Source organism: Curcuma longa, chromosome 5, assembly GCF_044706935.1.
Source record: "Curcuma longa cultivar G26 ecotype Majalengka, Jawa Barat chromosome 5, ITB_CL_G26_1.1, whole genome shotgun sequence".
NCBI classification, from domain to species: Eukaryota; Viridiplantae; Streptophyta; class Magnoliopsida; order Zingiberales; family Zingiberaceae; genus Curcuma; species Curcuma longa.
Window position 1 is genome coordinate 7,703,023 of NC_133865.1, and position 19,410 is coordinate 7,722,432.

The 19,410-nt window shown below is 38.0% G+C and overlaps 2 protein-coding genes and 1 pseudogene across 2 annotated transcripts in view; 1 reads left to right on the forward strand and 2 right to left on the reverse strand.

Moving 5' to 3' along the window:
* Nucleotides 1-9,194, reverse strand: part of LOC141828979 (calcium-transporting ATPase 3, endoplasmic reticulum-type) — a 38,999-nt gene extending 29,805 nt beyond the window's left edge. The window contains exons 1-7 of the mRNA XM_074716374.1: nucleotides 9,020-9,194; nucleotides 8,886-8,936; nucleotides 8,754-8,787; nucleotides 7,349-7,366; nucleotides 4,507-4,643; nucleotides 3,272-3,346; nucleotides 2,225-2,270 (exon numbers count right to left, since the gene is read on the reverse strand). Coding sequence (XP_074572475.1) covers nucleotides 2,225-2,270; nucleotides 3,272-3,346; nucleotides 4,507-4,643; nucleotides 7,349-7,366; nucleotides 8,754-8,787; nucleotides 8,886-8,936; nucleotides 9,020-9,052 — 394 coding nt within the window. The 5' untranslated portion in view covers nucleotides 9,053-9,194. The remainder of the gene's footprint in view (nucleotides 1-2,224; nucleotides 2,271-3,271; nucleotides 3,347-4,506; nucleotides 4,644-7,348; nucleotides 7,367-8,753; nucleotides 8,788-8,885; nucleotides 8,937-9,019) is intronic.
* A 5,044-nt stretch (nucleotides 9,195-14,238) lies between these two features.
* On the forward strand, nucleotides 14,239-15,798 carry LOC141828836 (transcription factor bHLH74-like; annotated as a pseudogene).
* Nucleotides 15,799-15,881: 83 nt separating this feature from the next.
* Nucleotides 15,882-19,222, reverse strand: LOC141829995 (uncharacterized). Its single transcript, XM_074717465.1, has 4 exons — nucleotides 18,951-19,222; nucleotides 18,687-18,882; nucleotides 18,515-18,601; nucleotides 15,882-16,217 (listed from the first exon to the last, which is right to left on the reverse strand). Exons 1-4 carry the CDS (start codon nucleotides 19,220-19,222, stop codon nucleotides 16,065-16,067), a joined length of 708 nt encoding a protein of 235 aa, XP_074573566.1. The 3' UTR covers nucleotides 15,882-16,064.
* Nucleotides 19,223-19,410: the final 188 nt, after the last annotated feature.

Consider the following 19,410-nt stretch of genomic DNA (forward strand, 5'->3'; position numbering starts at 1 on the left):
AACATTCATGTACCCCTTTTCTGGAGCATCTAACAACTGATCGATCACCCTTATAGCCAAGGAAATGTCAAGTATAGAGATGACAAGTTAGTTCAACTTGCCAACTAATCTTCATTCTCTGAATCAGATAATAACCTTTCTCATCTTAGCATCAATTTGTTAGACTTATGAGGGTGTGAATAGGCTTAGCTCCTAGTATACCAGCTTTTTCAAGTATACCGTGCACATATGTTAGTTGTAAGATATAAATATCTCCCCATGAATAGGGAACCTCGATACCAAGGAACCACCATGTAGCCCAAGTCCTTGGTTTCAAAGACTTATGGTGTCAATAGACTTAATGTTGTAAGTAAAGATTATATCATCTATATAAACAAACAGAACAATAAGCTTCCTGCAGAGAGGTAAGATGAAATATCGAACAAGCTAGTAAATAGACAAGAGCATAACAAATTTACAAACCATATTATAGAAGATTGCCTCAGCATTGTATAGACTTTTTCAACCTTGTTTATATTATCTTATGCTGACTTTATATATAACTTATTTATTGGCCTATTTACAAAGGAAGTTCCTAATTATTTACCAGTCCATCCCTAACCAAAAAACATTTAAAAGGTAAGTTGAATCAGCATTATAGGCCAGTATCAGGCCAGTCAGCTATTGTCTCTCTCTCTCTCTCTCTTCTCTCTTTCTCCTGTTATGCCAGTTTTCAGGAAAAAAGTGGGAAACACTTGCATGTGTCTCTACTCTGTTCTTCCTATCATTTTCTTTCCATGAAATGAAGAAAGAAGCAACCCTCCAATGTCTCTCCTATTTAATTACTAGTAAAATGTCGTAAATCATGTGTCTTCAGGAAAAAAAAATTGTCAGAAAAACATGTCATACCATCTTTTTCAATTGACAGAATACTAGCAATATTGGCAATTTCCAGCAAGGACAACAGATCACACTTGATCCAGGAATTCCAATATTATACAATATGGTACGAAGTCATGCCTAGCTGGATTCCAAATTGGCAAAGCAAATGTCATTGCAGTTTTGTTGCATTTAATTTCGAGCAATGTTGGTCCAAAGTCTTTTCATTCTGAATCAACCATTGGTATCTGACAAGGCCAAAGGAAGCTGAACCAGTGAATTGGCTAGTTTAAAGTCGAAATAAGCAGGATCAATGTGAATTCTTCAACAATCCAATGGTTGCATATGTAGCACACTATAGACATGGCACACTATAGTTTAATACCATCCTTTGATGCTTCTTGTCTTTCATTCCTCTTTCTACTATCTTCATGACCAGGAGACAAAATCAAAGGATGTCATTGGAAGAGAATTTTCCTTTTACTCAGTGAATTAGTTTAAAGTCAAAATAAGCAGGATCAATGTGAATTTTCAACAATTCATTGGTTGCATATCTGGCACACTATAGTTTAATATCTAGTGTCTTCATGACCAGGAGACGGAATCAAAGGATGTCATTGGAAGAGAATTTTCCTTTTACTCCTCTTTTTAGTGTCTCCATGATCAGCAGGCGGAATCAAAGGATATCATGGAAAAAAGAATCTTTCTTTTTGAAACGGTATAAGGTTTGTCTCGGATGATACCACTGAACCATGTTGACACAAGCCACACAATAACATTTTCATGCGGACACAATATTAGTATCGATCAGTGACCAGAACTTTATATTTAAGCATGCCTACTAACACCAATTGGCACTTGAAACCATGATTCCATCCTTTGGACTAAACACCAAGTACCAACATATCCATAGCTTTCTCTCCAATTCTCCACTTTTTAGTGCTCATAATTGTGTGCAAGATGTTGATTCATCTCTCTCCATCCTCTCATTTTAATATCTCCCACATGGACAGGCTTTTCATCTTACACTAACGTTTCTACAAAGTCATTAATATCATAAATTCTTCTATTCTAGTTGTCTAAAGAAACCATTATGCATCAACTACAATCCTAGAAAAAAATATAAGCATATTGATTATAGAATAATAAATTGTCATTGGTAATTTAGACAAAGATAAATTTTTTATAAGACTGCAGTACAATCAGTTACATACAAACTAATATGTAGCACAAATGAGAATATTGAAATGAATGCAAAAGGCTGAGCCTAGGTGAGATGAACTTTTTAAAAAGAGATGTTACCATCAACGTGCAGCACCAATGAGTAATAATTGGTAGGAAAAAGTTTAGAAGATATGGAGTTTACCATTTCGAAGGACAGTTGCAACATCAGCTTGATATGCACGCAACTCCTGCAAGATACGCAGTAATAGAGTGAAAAGATCGCACATACGAGTTCAAGAAAATTCAAGCCGTTGAAAATATATAAAATTTGATTATTAAAGAAACACAAGTTACAAGCTTAAAGTAGGTAGAATTTATTGCCAAGAAATTTTTTAAAAAAGATATTTATAAGTGTTCATAAAAGCTAAGAACATTGTTTTTCCTTCTTTAAGTGAACTAACACAATTACGTTAAGGTCTGTAAAAAACAATCAACAATGAGACCTTCCAGAGGTTCTCCTCTATGTTAACTCTTGAGCATGGTATTTGTGTGTGAATAATAACTGAAAGGCAAGGCTCAAAAGCCAATTTGAGAAATTTGAGGAAAAAAAGGTCCTAGCTTAAGTTCGTCTTCATATTCTAAGAAATTTCAGGTTTTCTGTAAAAAAAGAAAAGTACTCAGCAGTTGGAGGAAAACTAAGAAGCTTACTGATTCTGGATAGTGCAAAATGAGAAATCAATGTGAAACTTAGGAAATAGAGACTCTCAAACTTAATGAAGTCCTTCCATAGTAAATCTGAAGCATGCTACTTGTGTCCCCCCCCCCCCCCCCCTTTTTCCCCTTGGGAGGCTACTTGGGAGCACAAGGAGAAGAAGCGAGTTTGATTTTCTCACATTTTTGCTTCCAACTTAATAAAGCTTGGATGATGGAATAATAATTTGAACATATTCGAATAAGTAGTTTTGGGCTTTGTACAACAAACAGGTTATAAAAATTGAGTGAAAATTGCTATTGCAGTATCTGTTTAGCAACCAAATGCAAAAAACAGCTAGTCCACAAAATTCATCGGGAATGGAAGAAATTCCTACGAACCAAACATGCAGTGAGTTTCAACTAATCAAACTATAAGCTTTTGCAAAAGCCATATGTGGAGTAAATAACATCTACTATCACAATAAGCATAAGCCAAAAAAGCAGATTATAACTAGTATTGCTTGATAATATAGTCAAATGAAAATGAACAAATTACCTCGAGTGCCTTTTCAGCATTTGTTTCAGTTATCACACCTACTGCTGCATTTGCAGCCAATATCATAAGTATGACCTGTGATCAACTACAGACACATTAAACGACAGGATTACTGGGGGGGAAAAGCAGTAAGTACTTCATTCACCTAAATATAGCTATTTCAATAGCAGAAATAAATAAAATAATGCCACCAATGAAATTAAAGTAACTGGAAATGGAAATGATAAGCAATAAACAAGCTGTTGACTCTGTAGGTAACAGATGACCTTTATAGCATTTATGAACTCTCAAATTTCAAGTATATCATCCCTAGTTGACAGGAAATCCAATGATGATATGATTAACAATGAAAATTATAGAACTGAATAGCGTGATCCTCCAACGATTTCAAAAAAAGGAGTTTATGCTACAGGAGTTAATAAATGTCAGCAAGCTTATGGTGCAAATTCAAAATCAGAGCTGAATATTATATAGGAACTGCCATATAAACGAAAATCCACAATAAAAAGCTAGATCAGACCAGAGAAGCAGAAGTGCAGAATAATTTAAATTTTAGCAATAAATAACTAAAACAATATAATATAGTAACATATTAAACTACATTTCTGATCCACATCCAAGCTCTTCAATTCATTCTGGAAAATATCCAAAAAAATTCAGAATTTATCAGCTTGGGTAGGAAGAATGTTGATTCTAATTGACTAATTTGACTAGCCCTTAGTTTTTCTGTCATTGTTATCGATTGAATAGTTAAGCCAAAATTAGGGATTTGATATCATTGACTATGATTGATTCAGCCAGATTCCAACTAAATTCAATCAATCAAAATAAGTGATTTTGCATAATATCAATATTGATTGTATTGGAATATACGACATTAACATCAGAAGTGTGTTGCTAACACTTGGAACTATATATTATGCACTGCACAGAGCACATAACTGCACCATGTCTTCAGTTACACTCTCCAAATGCTGCTGAAGGATGGTAGAAAGGTGTTCTGCATGGTCCAGCCACATAAATATTTTCTTGATTTGGTGAAAACATGCACCTTCTTTTCAAGCAAATACTTCCAATTGAGTCTTTTAATGGTTTGCTAGGATACCATTATGCATGCCAACCTTAAGGGTATCTCATATAATGTTTAATCAAGAAATGGTTCTATCCAAGCCAACATACAGTTGAATCAGCAACATGAGTCATAAGAAAAGGAAGGGTGTTAAAAGAATTCTTACAGAAGGTTCTAGAAAAGCTGTAAAGCCTGTCTCTCCATTGATCAAAGCTAAAAGGAACGAAACAATGGCTGCTGCAATTAATATTTTAACAAGTAAATCATCAAACTGATTCAAGACTCTTCTCCAGAAAGGAGTACCTGCACATGGGAGTGATACAATTAATTGCCTGGTCACCAGGTTGATCTAAGTGTGATTCAGGTTGAAGGGAGGTCAATTATGTATCTTGCCCACATAATAGTACTACAAGAGATAAGAAAAAATGCCAAATGCTCAAAGAAGATCAAATGTAAAATCAATTTGCCATACAAAAAACAAGCCACAAATGCCAACTATTTGGGGTCGGCTACTTGGATCATTCTTCACTATTAAGGTTACATAAAGTTATAAAGCTAGTCAGATCTTACTAATAGTTATATTAAATACAATTTTCATAGGTCTCCCAAACCCTCTCATCTACAACTCTAACCGTTGCATCTTTTCTCATTGAAGTATATATTCATAATTCTTAAACATATATCATCTTTGACTTATCTTCACTCAATTTGTCATATATTACAACTAAGTTTAATTACACCTAATTACTCATTAGTAATATTTTCTATTATTTCGGGTAAAGACATATCCAATTTAGCATAATCATCTCTATTATGCTAATTTTTATGTGATGTTAAAAAATAATCACCCAATACTGGCATACATAAAATATGGCTGCTTGTGCACTATATTCTTACAAATTTCATTTTAGTATAAGAGAAACAACACCATTACACAAGATTCCAAAAGCTCCATTACACTTTAACCTTTCCTTTCTTGTCTTATTACTCATTTCTATCCTGTCAAGGATACATGGGATAAATGCAAAAAGTTTGAAGTACATAAAAATAGGGTAATTTTCAAAATGCCCCCCCCCCCCCCCCAATGTTAACAGCTTTCCAGAATTCCCTTCAAAAAAAAAATGATAATCCCAGTTAGTCGTATTGACTCAATCCCTGGGAGTGACCGGCCCGGCCCCACGGAAGTTTCCCACCGGTCACCAGGGTAAATCGGGAAGCGCACGCAGCGGCCAACCCAGATGCCCAGCATCCTTTGATTGCGATCCCCATTTGGAGGAAAATTTCTGCAAATACGCCGTAGCTGGGGATCGAACCGCGGGTGCCTGGGTGACAACCTGGATGTCCTACCGCGGCACCATGGCCCCGGGGGCAAAAAAAAATGATAATCCCAGTTAGTCGCATTGACTCAATCCCTGGGGGTGAGAATTCCCTTCAAGGTTTCATTTATGGTTGTTATTAATAAAATATAGCAATGATGATTAACTAATATTTGTTGTACTAATAAACCTTAGAAATGATGAAAAATTTAAATTACCTAATATATGTATTTAATTAAGAAGGAAAAATGCACACGGTAAATTCATAAGCAGCATATTAGGCTCCTAAATGTTGGGAATCAGGAAATTATAAAACTGTCACAAAACAAATAGTAGCTTAGTCAGCCATAAGTTCAGTACCTTGCAAGCTTGAAATACCAACACATGTACAAAACAGCAAAAGTAAGAAAGAGAGTAGGGAAAATTTCATAGTGATCAGGAAATGTTATCTAATTTGTATTGTCTTGGAGGGAAGATAAGAAGAGTTCCCTTCCAACCATTTCCATGGAGGAAAGGAAAGAAAATTTGAAAATTAAAATATATATATATATATATATATGTTAAACAATAAAAATATATATAAATGAAAAAAAATAAAAAGATATATTAAATTTCTTTGGATCGGAATTGAGCGCCAATGCATGAGAGCAATGTTTTTCTATGTAGATACACACATATATGGAGGAGGATCAGAGACTGACTTCATAAGCGATCGGAGATGTCCACCTACTGACGGATGTTGAGAGTATTTCAGAAGACATTACCATGGGAGCCGGATGTTGACAAAGGCTCATCATCTTGCCTTATCATATATGATTCATTTTGTATGGAAGGATCAAAATAGAAGTTTCTTTGGTGAGGGACAATTAGACATTGATAGGATCTTCAAGTGTGTGCAAATTTATGTATACCAATCGCTGGGTGTTTTCTCTGATCTGATGCTTCGTCAAACATGAGGACCTCCTAAAGATCAGTTTTTGTACTTTGATTCGAGCTATAAAAATTTTTATCTATCCAAAAGAAAATGTTTTTCTAGTAGATCGAACGAAAGCAAATTTGGGCAAACTAGGAACAACTTTACCCGTCTTTTCCTTCATTTCCACCAACAGAAATGGAGGGAAAGGCAGCTGAAAAAAAGTTCTCACCACCTTGTTTTGCCCTACATTTCCTTCCCTTGTAGGAAATACAACCTTAACATTTCAATGTTGAAGTAAATCCTTGGCACATTAGATTTCAGGAAATTTTTCTGGTTTTTCAAGAGAAAAAAAAATGGGCAATGAAAACAAAAGTAAAAAAACATGTTTGTCATTTTCTTTTTTTTACTTCTCTATAAATAAAAATTATTTTTTGGACAAACAAGATTGTCATCCTCAGAAAGGAAAAAAAACATATATTTGTTATTTCCATTTTATTAGATTTCCTGAAATTACAATCAAACAAATTTTAAGAGTTGAATCTAAACAGGTAAAATTAGAGAGAAATACCAAAACGCTCCCATAAAAATTTAAATATAATGGTAATCTCAGAATAACATTTTGGTGTCACATTATATACTTGAGAATTGAGATGACCAAATGAAAAAATGTTTCTGCATTTATCACCATATTGAATGATTAAATCAAACCAATGATCAATGACTAATAACAAAAAATATATATTATCCCAACCAAAAGAGAGAAAATTTTAACTTACTTTCTTCTTGAGGTAGCTCTGCAAATGATAGCCATAGCCAAACATGGAGCAAAAATAAGTCAGTGATGAGCCAGAAAATGCATACAAAGTGCAGAAGAAGTTGCTACTATCAAATAACATGTTACTACAAAGAGTATCTGTTTTTTATTGAACAGCTATTTCATTTGAAGAAGGAATTGGATCAATACCTTGTTATTAATTCAGTACCAATGTTTATGAAGAAAATTATTCATAGTCTAAAAAGATTATCAAAGAGGATATCCAAACAAATATTAATTAGTGAGCCATAAAAAACTCACACACAGATGCCTCCTTGAGAATATTAGAGGAACAACATCTTCATCACAAAAAAAAACTACAAGATTTTCCAAGACACCGTAGGCTATAGGCACAGAATGGAAACATGCCTGCCCAGAGTGAGAAGTGATTTTTTTTTTTACTAATAATGGTATTCTTAAATTGAGTTCAATATTTAATCATGTTAATTTATTACAAAAATGTAGAACAGGAAAATCAAAAATAGATGGTCGACAATTTAAATTTTAAGTTGGTTGACAACAACCATCCATCTCACTAATTATGCATTGATGGTGGCACAAGTTGGCTGGATGAGGTAATTCAATGTCATCACTCAGGTGTTGATCTGGCAGCAAGTTAACTAAAAAAAAACATAATCATCCATCTCATTTCGATGCATTCATCACTTCCCCCTCTAGTTGAACATGGGTTGTGTAGATTGCATATTATGTCATACTGCCTGCACAACTCAGACTGATTGTGAAAATTATTGTTCATTGTGGACTGCCAGAACAAAGACAGTCTACCTCTCACTAGATTACAGTATTTATAACTTGGTCAAGCATAGAAGCAGCAGAAAATGGTTGGTCTATCATTAGTTGTACATCAGTCAAGTACGATCTAAATTGGTCGATCATCTTATTTGTTGTGTTCGATCGAGTAGGAAGTACAGAAAAACAATTTGGTACTGGTACTAGTCATGTTGTGATGCATCATCAAATTAAATGAAGTTGGTTATCAAATTAGCTGCAAGTTGATATAGTAGAAGTAGGTCGTGCGAAGTTAAATCATTTTATTGACGGGTAAGGACTTAGCAAATTTATTTACAGTCAGCATGTAGGCTATCAATTGAGTAGTCCTATGTTAGGAATGTGATTGGTCATTGCAGGAAGACAAATTTGGATGTCTGCGTTGATGCACTTACAGTAATCACGAAACTATATCATCGTGATATGATATTGTAGCTTTGCAATAAGGCTCGCTAGCCACCACTTAATTATAAAAATTGACAGTACTAACTACAATGTTGTTGTTGTTGTTTTTAATCCCATGACCGGAACAAAAACTTTAGAGTAGCTCAGCATAGACCAGCAACACGAAAGCGTACCGTTTCTTCCGTATATATTTGCATTCTGAGAAACCTGAAAACGAGAAGTGAAATGGCAATGAAATACTAAATTTAAGCCTGCCGGCTCCAGATTTGCTGGACGAGAAGATCGAGAAAGGGAGGCAGCCACACCTGGAAATCTGAAAGACCCTTGCTCGGATCTACACCAAAGGCTTCGAGCACCTGAGGCAAGAAGCATAAGCGACGAGCAATAGAATCCAAGAGGGCCGCGGTTCGGCATTGGCGCAAGAGAGGAGTAGACTTACCTCGGGGACAGATTTGGCGTAGGCGTCGTTCATCGATGATCAGGCAGCAGCGGATCGGGGACGGGAGGAGAGGAAGGGAAGGGAAGAGAGATCTGGATTCCGGAGCAAGGGGCAGATCGCCGGACACGGAGCCAGCTGTTAGGGTTATATAGAGCCGACGGGAGTTAACAGGCGAATCGTGGCGGTGGCGTAGGAAAGAAATTGGCTTGGCTTGGCTTGCAGAACAAGACCGCACGCGGAATGCGAGCGCGCGGGGGCCGACGTGGCTAGAAGGATCCAGAAAACCAGAGCTGCTACGGTGGGAACGGAATCTCGAGAAATCAACGGTTACCAAATTTTGAAGAATTGAGAACATTTTGGTATCCCCGCGAAAGCTATAAATTAAGCAGAAGGTCAACTTTGCAATAATAACTGCATGTTCTGAAAATCAAAAAATATACAATTTTCTATAGTTTTTCTCTTTCTATATTTAATTTATATCATAGAGTTCCAATTTTTTTCTACCTAATTTTGTTGCAATTTTTCTCCTCCATCGGTCGTTTTAATTTAAAGGATTTTGTGATCATGCGAGATTAACTTTTCAATTACATAGTGAACGGTTGACTCTATAATATATATTTCATATAGAGAGATAATATTTTAATATGAGATCTAGATAATACTTAATTCCTTTAATTTTTAATTTTGAGCTTTTTCTTTATTCTAAAAGTTATGTCCTTTTTTCAAACTAAATATAGTTTAAATTTTTCTAACACGTATCTCAATGCAGATTAGTATAAATAATGTCTTTGCATCTTCATCTTTCATAGTCACCATTGTGATTGATCCTTATACGTATCAAAGTATTATTATCTTTGTCATCAATTTACAAAAATACTCATTGACGAGGTTGAAAAAATGTTAAGAAAACCTTTTGTTACCTTGAAAATAGTATTCTACTTAATCTTTTATATGCACATAAGTTGCATGTTTGTTATATCTCAATAGAAAGTTGATAATGAACACAACGCTATATTGTAGTGTCTAAGTTCACTTAACTTCAACACTTTCATATCTCCCCCCAAAACATGTGAAAAATATGTTTATTTTGTTTGAAAATTTAATTATTGTTTCTAGTTGAAATCGTCTCCTGGATGAGTCACGGGCCACCTGACTTGGAAAGCAGACGATCAAGACGATACCCAACGGTAGAAAAGGAGGATGTTGGAGGATCATAAGGTGCTACTAATGCCTGCACAACAAGAGAGGAGGATGTGAGAAATGGATGTTAGAAGTGCCCTGGCTCAACCAATCTGACACTCAAGTCAACTTTTTCCTCAAAAAATGAGAGGAGAGAATGAAAGAGGATAGCAAATAGTAGTCCTGTATGAGCATGTGTGTACCTGTCTCCATGAGATATATAAAGGCTAGTGAGAGAAATAATGGAAACCCGTCTTTTTTCAATTAAGGAGAATATTTTTAAGTGAAAATTCTGATCAAGGGAAATGTCTCATCTAAATAAGGAGAACATCATATATCACCATCGTAATAGTGAAAAGTAGTGTCGTTCATCTCAATACAACATCATATTGTACATCATCATGTCATATTAATGGGAGAATAGATTAACCACATGATTGCTTGTGTCCTTCTAGCGGCGACCTGCTTAATTGCTGATTGGGGAAGTGATCAGAGCGGAATCAGTTGAGCGTTAAGTGGGGCATTGAGGGGAGCACGAAGAGCCAGTCGAGCTACATTGGGACCAAGACAATATTATCAAGAGAAAGGGAGTCCTGAGTCAAGTCTTAGATTGTGGACTGGGTCTAATGTTGAGTCCAACGACGGAGCGTCGAGACAGAATATTATCTCTGAGAAGAAGCTTCCAGACCCCCCATCCTTGCGCGCGGAGTCAGCCTGAGCTCGAAGCAGGTCGGGTATAGAATTTCAAAATCAACGGCCCGACCTGCATCTCGAGTTTTCAATTTCAGTTTTCAATTTCAGTGGAGATCAATTCTTCTGGGTGTGAAATCAAAGCCATGCTATGCTGTTCCGATTCTTGTATGTCTAACATTTTGATTTTTTGATGAATTTTCTCGAAGTCTATTGTGTTACAAATACCACAGAAGATCAAATATTTGCCAGTATCCTGAGCTACCTTCTTTGATTGTAAAAACAAGATTACGGAACAAGATTGAAGATGATTTTTTGAGGAATGCTTTGTTGGTGAATGTTGAGAAGGAGATTGCAAGGAAATTCAGCTATGATGACATTATTACTTGTTTTAAAAATATGAAATCTCGAAGAGCCGATTTGTAAAACTCGTATTTTGTATTTGAACTTGATAGAATACTGGCAGCCCAGTCCCTAAATTTGGTCACGCTCCGCCACTGGTTGAGGTGGCCTGAGTACCTTCTGAATCGATCTCGCACGCCTAGGAATACTGAGCAGGGGTGACCGAGTTGGATAGGACCAAGCCGAACAGTCCGGAAAATATATTTTCTGTCTGATGTATAAAGTCATATCGACTTACTCGAGCAGAACAATACAATTACGAAATTCTGTGCCTGAATTCGATGCAAAATTAGCCTTTTCGACGACCAAAAAATATTTTCCTAATTTGACCTGCACTTTGACTTTGCAGACGTAGACACACGAGCTGCCAAGTCAAACTCTGGGGGGATGCACAATGTAGTTTCTTAATCAATGATTCCAACGAGACATAATTTGAGCCGGGCGGCCCGGGCCGATTTAAGCTTGACCCGTTCTTGTGGACCCAATCCGGGTCCGGTCGAAGCCGTAGCAAAATAGTAGTTTTGCATGTCACCGGCCCATGCATGCACTTAACGTGCAGAGACGTGCTTTTAGCCGCCTCTGTGGCGGCCGCCCACACGCATGCCAGTTAAACTCCCAGATCTATATATATAAATCAAATTGCAATCCTTCCCTCCACGATCGATCGCTTCTCTTCCCTCCTCCATGAAAGGCACCGCCACGAACAACGAGCAGGGGCAGCGACCGCCGGCGGTTCCCCGGTCGACGCCCCTCCGCATCATCCGGCAGCCGCTGGCGAAGCCGTGGCGGCGGCCGCAGCCGCCCCCGCCGCGCATTTACCAGGTGGATCCTCGCGGCTTCCGCGGGTTGGTCCAAAGCCTCACCGGCGCTCCGACGCAGTCTGCGCCACCGCTCGCCCTCGGACTATGGGGGCACCTCCACCCTGCGACTCAGCCTCTTCGGCCTCCTCGACCGGCATTCTTCGGTTCTGCGATGGAGTGGGTCGGCGATCCCAAATTGGACTGGCCGTCGCCGGCGCCGTACTCCGATTGGAGCACTTCCGATCTGTTCCGAATTCAGGACTGAGCGCAATTAGACTTCTCGATGAAGGAGCCACGGAGAAAAGTTCATCGACAGCTTTTTATATAGGGCCATTGTGTTCACTTATATCCACACTGGGTCGAAATTATATATATGCAAAGAGTTTAAATATATATACCCTTTGGCAACTTTTTTTTAAAAATATTTTTAAGATTTAAATAATTTAAAAAAAGAAAACCAAAGGGAATATATTTAAAGAGATATGATTTTCCACACAATTTCAAATACCACAATCACAAATGTCAATCCACAATTGCAAGTACCACATAAAAGAGAGGTTCTCAAATGAGTCAATTATCCATATGAAATTTTTCTCTAGATTTCACAACACAGATGGTTAGGTTATATATGGTGATAACATATTTCAACTTTGTATGTCTTTGTGAATTCTTGTTGATCAGTTAGATCTCATCGATACACTCGATCGTATGTTTCGACTATGTACTCAAGTTCGAATGGCCTAGAGGTCGATATAAGGAAGACTGAAGAGAAGTGTTGGTCTATCATGCTCCATGATATGATTTTATGCACGCACCTATATAGTTAGTCTTTGTCTGATTAACCTCTTAGCCACTTTGTATAATTAATTATACATCAAACCTATATATACAACATTCTCAAATCTCTTATCTCTAGTACTTTGTTTGTTTTTGAAATAGGCTTGCATCCTTCTTTGAAACTATCAGTGTTAACGTACTAATAGTCTTTTATGCAAACAGAAAAAGACAGACCAAACGATTAAGCCAACAAGAGTTTGGTGCATGGCAAAATACTCAGAAAAATAATAAAAAGATAAATTAGGGACAAGACAGCTGTTTGTCTTTAAGACTAGTCCTAGACACGTGAATTATAAAAAAACCAACTGAAAAAGAGATTTGGCTGGAGATGAGCCACCAATTTATTCATTCCATATCCAAATCTGACAAACATACTGGCACTGACATCTGCCGGTGTTCCTTCATCAGGAATCCAAGGAATAATTACCAGTATGATATCTCCAGGGACATTCTAAGACCCCATGCAATAATCTTGCATGTCACTCGTGTTACTTGTTCAAAACAACTTCTGACAGCTCCTCTGGTTTTTTGACAAGTCTTCTTCATTTCTCATAATAACACATTGTTGTGTTTATCTGCCCAAACCTCATGAACCATGACGGATGAGATGAGCAGAGCTGATGGATCAAAGATAGTACATCAGTTGACTGTTAAACAGTAATTTCCTTCGACTATGTTCCAGGCATCCAATTCCAAGCAAGCTCACTCAGGCTTTAAAAGAGTAAAGGACAAGAAGGCAAAAGGATCATAAGATTCCACATGTTTCAGATAAAGTTTAAGTGTGGTTGTGGCTGACAGTTGGAAAAATGAGTGTAGAAATGGCTGGCACTGTGTCAGTAGAAGATTACTCCTCCTGCAAAGCTTGGTGTGGATTGTGGAAGAGAAGTACTCTGCCTCTTGCCCCACAAAAAGCATTAAAATAACAATGGGAGAGACACACACACACTTTGAGTCGCATAGTGCTTTAAATTAGATTAAATTAACAAGGCTCTTTTGGAAAGCATAAATTACTGAGAGCGGTTGGCAGTGGTTAATCACCCCTCTTTAACCAAAGCCACCTTCGTCTTCACCTCTCCCTTTACCTTCGCACCTCATGGCTTGTGTAACTATTTAATGTTCATCTCCATAATCCCGTATTAATGTATCCTTTTGCAGCTTTAACAGACAGTGAGAGAGGAACTGGTGCTTGGGAGAATTTTTACTGATACTTAAAACAGGTAATTTTCTCTTCTGACCTTTCACCAACCTGTTTAATTAGCTATTCAGATCTGCTCTTGCTCCCCTCCCTTACAAAAAAGTGAATTTTCTGCCATGTTGGGTGCTTCAGTGTTCTTGAATTGTTCCAAAAGAGAAGTAATCTGCAATAATCTGTTTTTTTTTTTTTACCTCTTGATTTAAGGAAAATCTTGTTGCATTACCAGCCAGCATTCCTCCAACTGTTTGCCCATAGAAAAAGTTAACTGTGTTTCCCACAAATGTGCCTTCTTATTAAGCTTGCGCACTTCAATTGCAAGACCTTTGTTTGGCAGTTGCTGATGCGAATTGCCATTGTTCACAGATGTATTCCACTCTACAATCCGTCACTGAGGAGTGCTTGGGGAACACTTGGGATCCCCTCACTGTGGTTGAAAGTATGAACTTTACTGAGGCAAATAGAATCTCTTCCTACAGTGACCCAGAACTTAGAGGTTTATCTCAAAGGCACCAGCATAATAAGAGGAAAAATGATAGTTTTCAAGTAAGACACCTTAATCTCTCTTGTAAAATTTCATCAGATGTGCACTGACTTCATGTATATCAGAATGTGAAGGTTGAAGAACAGCATGATGCTTCACTTCCTTCAGGGAAAGATGACAAGAAACAGAAGAATGAGCTGAGCCCAGAAAGCAAACCATAGGCCAAGCAGCAAAAATAGCAAAGGCTCTGAAGCTTCAAAGGATGACTACAATCATGTACGGGCCAGGAGAGGCAAGGCCACCAACAGTCACAGCCTTGCAGAAAGAGTAGGTTTCCGGATTGCAATACACATCACTCTTATGCATCACGCTCAGAGTTTCTTTAACGTGCAGGTTAGAAGGGAAAAGATTAGTGAAAGAATGAGACTTCTTCAAGATCTTGTTCCAGGATGCAACAAGGTAGTTGCTTCTGGTATGGAATCCTCCATTGCTTCACACAATTGTGTCTTTCGATATGTTCTTCTCGGTTTTACAGATCAATGGCAAGGCTATGATGCTTGATGAGATAATCAACTACGTACAGTCGTTGCAACGCCAAGTTGAGGTAGTTCGCCGAGCTTGTCAACTAGAACATGATTCAACATTGTCTTTTGGAGCTAAGAAATCAAACTGTTATTACTGAAATGTGCAGTTCCTTTCGATGAAGCTTGCGGCTGTCCATCCAGAAATGAGCTTTGATCCTGAGAGAATTGTTTCTAAAGATGTGAGATCATAGCCTTTGTGTTTCAGAGAATGATATGAAGACCTTTCCGGTATAACTTCATCCATTTAGGTACTTCAACCGTGCTACGGAGGAACGGCTGTCCTCGGATTTGGTCGAGGAACGAGCAGCTTCCAGCCCCACTTACTGCCTCCAACTTTCAAAGAATCACTCAGCATGGAATGCCTTGCACTCCTCCTACCTCAAGGGACTTGCAGCAAGCTTCCTTGTTACATGTCCCACACTTGGATCAGGTAAGTTGCAATCCACTTCTTCTCCACATCTTGCTTCTTCATCTGAACTCATCCTCTCCTGTACCTCGATGCTTGGCAGTATTTGAGTCCATGGAAGAATGAGCTCCACACCATGAATCCGGCTGCTAGTGAAGTTGCAACAGATCATTTTGGAGGCTTTTTACTGGCACAGACTCCATGAAGGTCCTGCAGCACTTGCCCCCCTAACTAATCCACACGAGAATGTAATGCATATGTTCATGTTCTGGACCATTAATAGGATCACTGATGTCTGTGCTAGACTGATCAAACTTACTATTGGCCAAGATTGTCGCAACATTACATGCTCGAACAAAGGTTAAATGCCCATAGACATGAGAGAGCCAAGAACTCAATAATGCTACTGGTGGTACAAAAACATTAGTGCATACAAGTGTTAGTGTGTTTAGCAACTCCATGGAGATTAGCTCAAATTCTACGTTTCCTCTTGGTGCTTCTCTTGACACCAGCCTCTGATTTATCATCTGATGGAGAATGGAGTAACTTGGCGCGAACCGCTGAGCTCCACAAAGCTCTCTCGATGTCCACAGGAGTAAAACAATTCCCCTCCACGCTTAGCTCCTGCCAAGTTAATTTGGAAGGTCCTATTAGCATTAGATTCTTCAAATGTAGAGCAGCTAAAACATCGAAGTTAAGGCAAAACAAAACAATTTCTTAATTCGAGCAGAAATTTTCATCATATTGCTTTTTCACTTTTGTATAAGCATTATGCACAAGTTGAAAATTTAGGAATCCTTACCTTTGCTCTCTACAATAGTGAACCATTAACTGTACTATTATATAAACACCAATATAGCTTAATTTATATATAGTGTTAAATAATAATAGGTGCAAATTACTAGTAGTATACAGTTAAACTTAAGATTCAAACTATTGCAACAGAGCATTGTTATAGTAAAGACAAGCTTCAAAAATTAAAGATGCTACTGAAGTAGAGTTGAGATATTTTGGGAAGGGATAGATGAAGGATTTTGTGTGACTCACACAAAAGATGACATTATACCTTGAAGATTAGCTGGCAAAACAATTTACAGGGAACATAGTCTAAACTAAATGAAGCACCACAATTCGGAGCAAATGAAAAAGACGTTTAAAGGATAATCACTAGTAAGTAGTTGTAAGATTAATAAGCCAATGTAAATTCATTTGTGGTCTATCTCCTAGTCTTTGCCAGAATTAATGGTAGGATTTGAGACAGAAATATATTGACGAAAATTGATACTGAAATTTTAATGTCAAGAGATAGGAAGAATGCTTGACATGGGCAAAAAGTTCCATAGAAGAGTCAAACAAATGAAAAATCTTAAAGAGAAAACATTGTGATTTAATGCTTCACTTACAATCAGGGGGAAATGTCAAATGAACAACAACAACAAAAATATATATGATCAAATCATTGAGAAGGCATGAACAAGGGTTACAAGAATAAAAAAGGATTAAGAAGGTAGAATTATAGGAATAATTTCCTTGTTTATCACATATAATAGCAAAACAGGAGAAATGAATGTATTGACACTGTTAGAGATGTGCTTATAGAGCAGAACCCCATGATATTTACACAATTGTGAGTTCCTGGAAAAGACAGAATTAAGTATTATGAAGATGACAGCTTAGCAAGTTGGTGAGGCATTGGAAGTTACTCTAAAGGTCCTAGGTTCAAAATTTGCCTTCAATGAAATGGGAGAACTTGCTTCCATATACATTGTGAAAAATGACCTCAGTAATATTCAGCTCACCCGTAAAATCCATTAGTATTTCATTAAAATACACTTCAATATTATAGCACAAATCCTTAAATGCCTGTGCCAAGGTTATGAAGAACCTTATTTGTGAGCCTCTAAATTTCTATGAACGAACTTAAAAGTAGCTAAGGTTATTCACAAGCTTATAGATGAGTTTCCTGATACAAGCTTGTAAACTTTTCACAAACATAAGTATATTCATAACTAAAACCAAATTTTTTCAGAAGTTAAATGAGTTAACCCTTGAACTGTTATAGTATTATTTGCTTGTGATTGAGACTAAAAGTGATGGTGAAAATTGATTCATCAAAGCATAGATCCAAGCTTGAAAAAGCCTTTATTGAGAACTCCACCGCTGTCCAACACTCAAACTTGTGAGGTGAGGTGATTGTCCTATTTTGCAGTGCCAACCAGTTTATAGACTCATTCCTAGATCTATGAGATTTCAACTACTGCTCCATGCATATCAACCTAAAAGGTCAATCAACTAGATGTTTTTATCTCTTAATAAATATTAACAAATTAGTTCCTTCTCGCCCCATTTTGGTTAGCAACTAAAAAATAATTGTAAATGGTGATGCCACATCAGTAGCAGGAAAAACATGATAAAATACAGCATGTATGTTGAATACTATATTACACAACTTGTGTCTCTAAGCTGATTGACATATGATGGGCATGCTGCTGCATGTCATGTAGATGTAGCATGTACCATACTCATTCAACCATCAAAACAACGAATCAAGCAATGTGTTAAAGCAAGAAGATACTAGCATGTGGATGGTTTTAGAGCATGTTCTAGCCAATAATACTGGGGAAGTATTTCGAGTAACTTTGAATGTGGATCCCATATGCAAAGATAATGGATCCTGGTCATCCATCTTAGACAACAAACATAAATTGCCACTCCAGTATACTAGGAGAAATATCAAAGTGAAGTCTACTACTCTCCTTTCCCAACCGATGCTACACAAGTAACACAATGTTTGTTTCATTGAGTTGAAGTTAGATAGCTAACTCAATCCCTTGTTTGACAACCTATTGAATAGGACAACAAATTAAAATGGCCACAGCATTTCGTTTCAAATACCTCACAGGCAATGATGTGTTACATACCTTTGCCTTCATCTGCAACTTCTCAGCAAACGCGAGATATTGCTTCAATGTATAGTCTTTCACGCTCCCCATAGACGCAATCATAGCCTGCGCAAAACCACCATCAATATTCAATAGTAACAAAGAAAAGAAACTTTTTTTTTTAAAAAAAAGCGAAACTCTCAAGTATCACCTCATCGGACATGAACGGCGCTACATCCGGCGCATAGGCTGCTAAAACAGCGGAAGCCGTCGCCGGTCCGACCCCCTTCAGAACCGTTAGCTCGGATACGGCTTTGGAGAGGTCCGGAAGCGCCGCGAATGCCTTTCGAGAAGCGGATTCCACCAAATCTTTGTCCAGCGAGGAAATGAAATCCAGTAGCCGAGGCCTAAAACCCCAAAGCCTCGGATGATTCTAGATCTAGATCGATAAGAGAAAGGAAAAGAAGATAAGGACCTCCATTTGCCTCGGGTGAGCTTCCACTGCATGAGGCGGTGGAGCTCGGGCTTGGTGAGGAAAGGGCGGGGGTCTCGTCGTCGGAGGACGAGGGGGAGCTCAGTCCGGTAGAACCCGTCCAGCGGCAGCACGTCGGGCTTCCGGAGGAGCGAGAGGCCCACATCGTAGGCGAAGAGCGCCTCCCTCCACGCTCCGACGTCGCAGCTAGCGAACTCCATCGAAGGAGGGCTTCGCTGACACGATCCGTGTATGACGGACGAGTGTGACGTCATCGGTCCAGATTAAACGAATGTTTTAAGCATTGGTCCCATTATTTACCCATCTAATCTCCATTAAAACTTAATTAATCTCCTAAATCCGGCAGCCGTCAATTTGGCCTCTCGTTCCTCAGGCCCACCCACGTGTCCCTGGTCGACTTTTAGCACGAATCTTGACTGATCCCCACCGCGGCCCTGCCTCG

What these genes read in the sequence shown, in the direction of transcription:
- LOC141829995 (XM_074717465.1), bottom strand. Translation starts at nt 19,222, where the DNA reads ATGACGTCACACTCGTCCGTCATACACGGATCGTGTCAGCGAAGCCCT. An exon ending in CGCCGTTCATGTCCGATGAG is followed by an intron (nt 18,602 to 18,686) that starts GTGATACTTGAG and finishes GGTTTTGCGCAG; the next exon opens with GCTATGATTGCGTCTATGGG. An exon ending in AGTTGCAGATGAAGGCAAAG is followed by an intron (nt 16,218 to 18,514) that starts GTATGTAACACA and finishes TTAACTTGGCAG; the next exon opens with GAGCTAAGCGTGGAGGGGAA.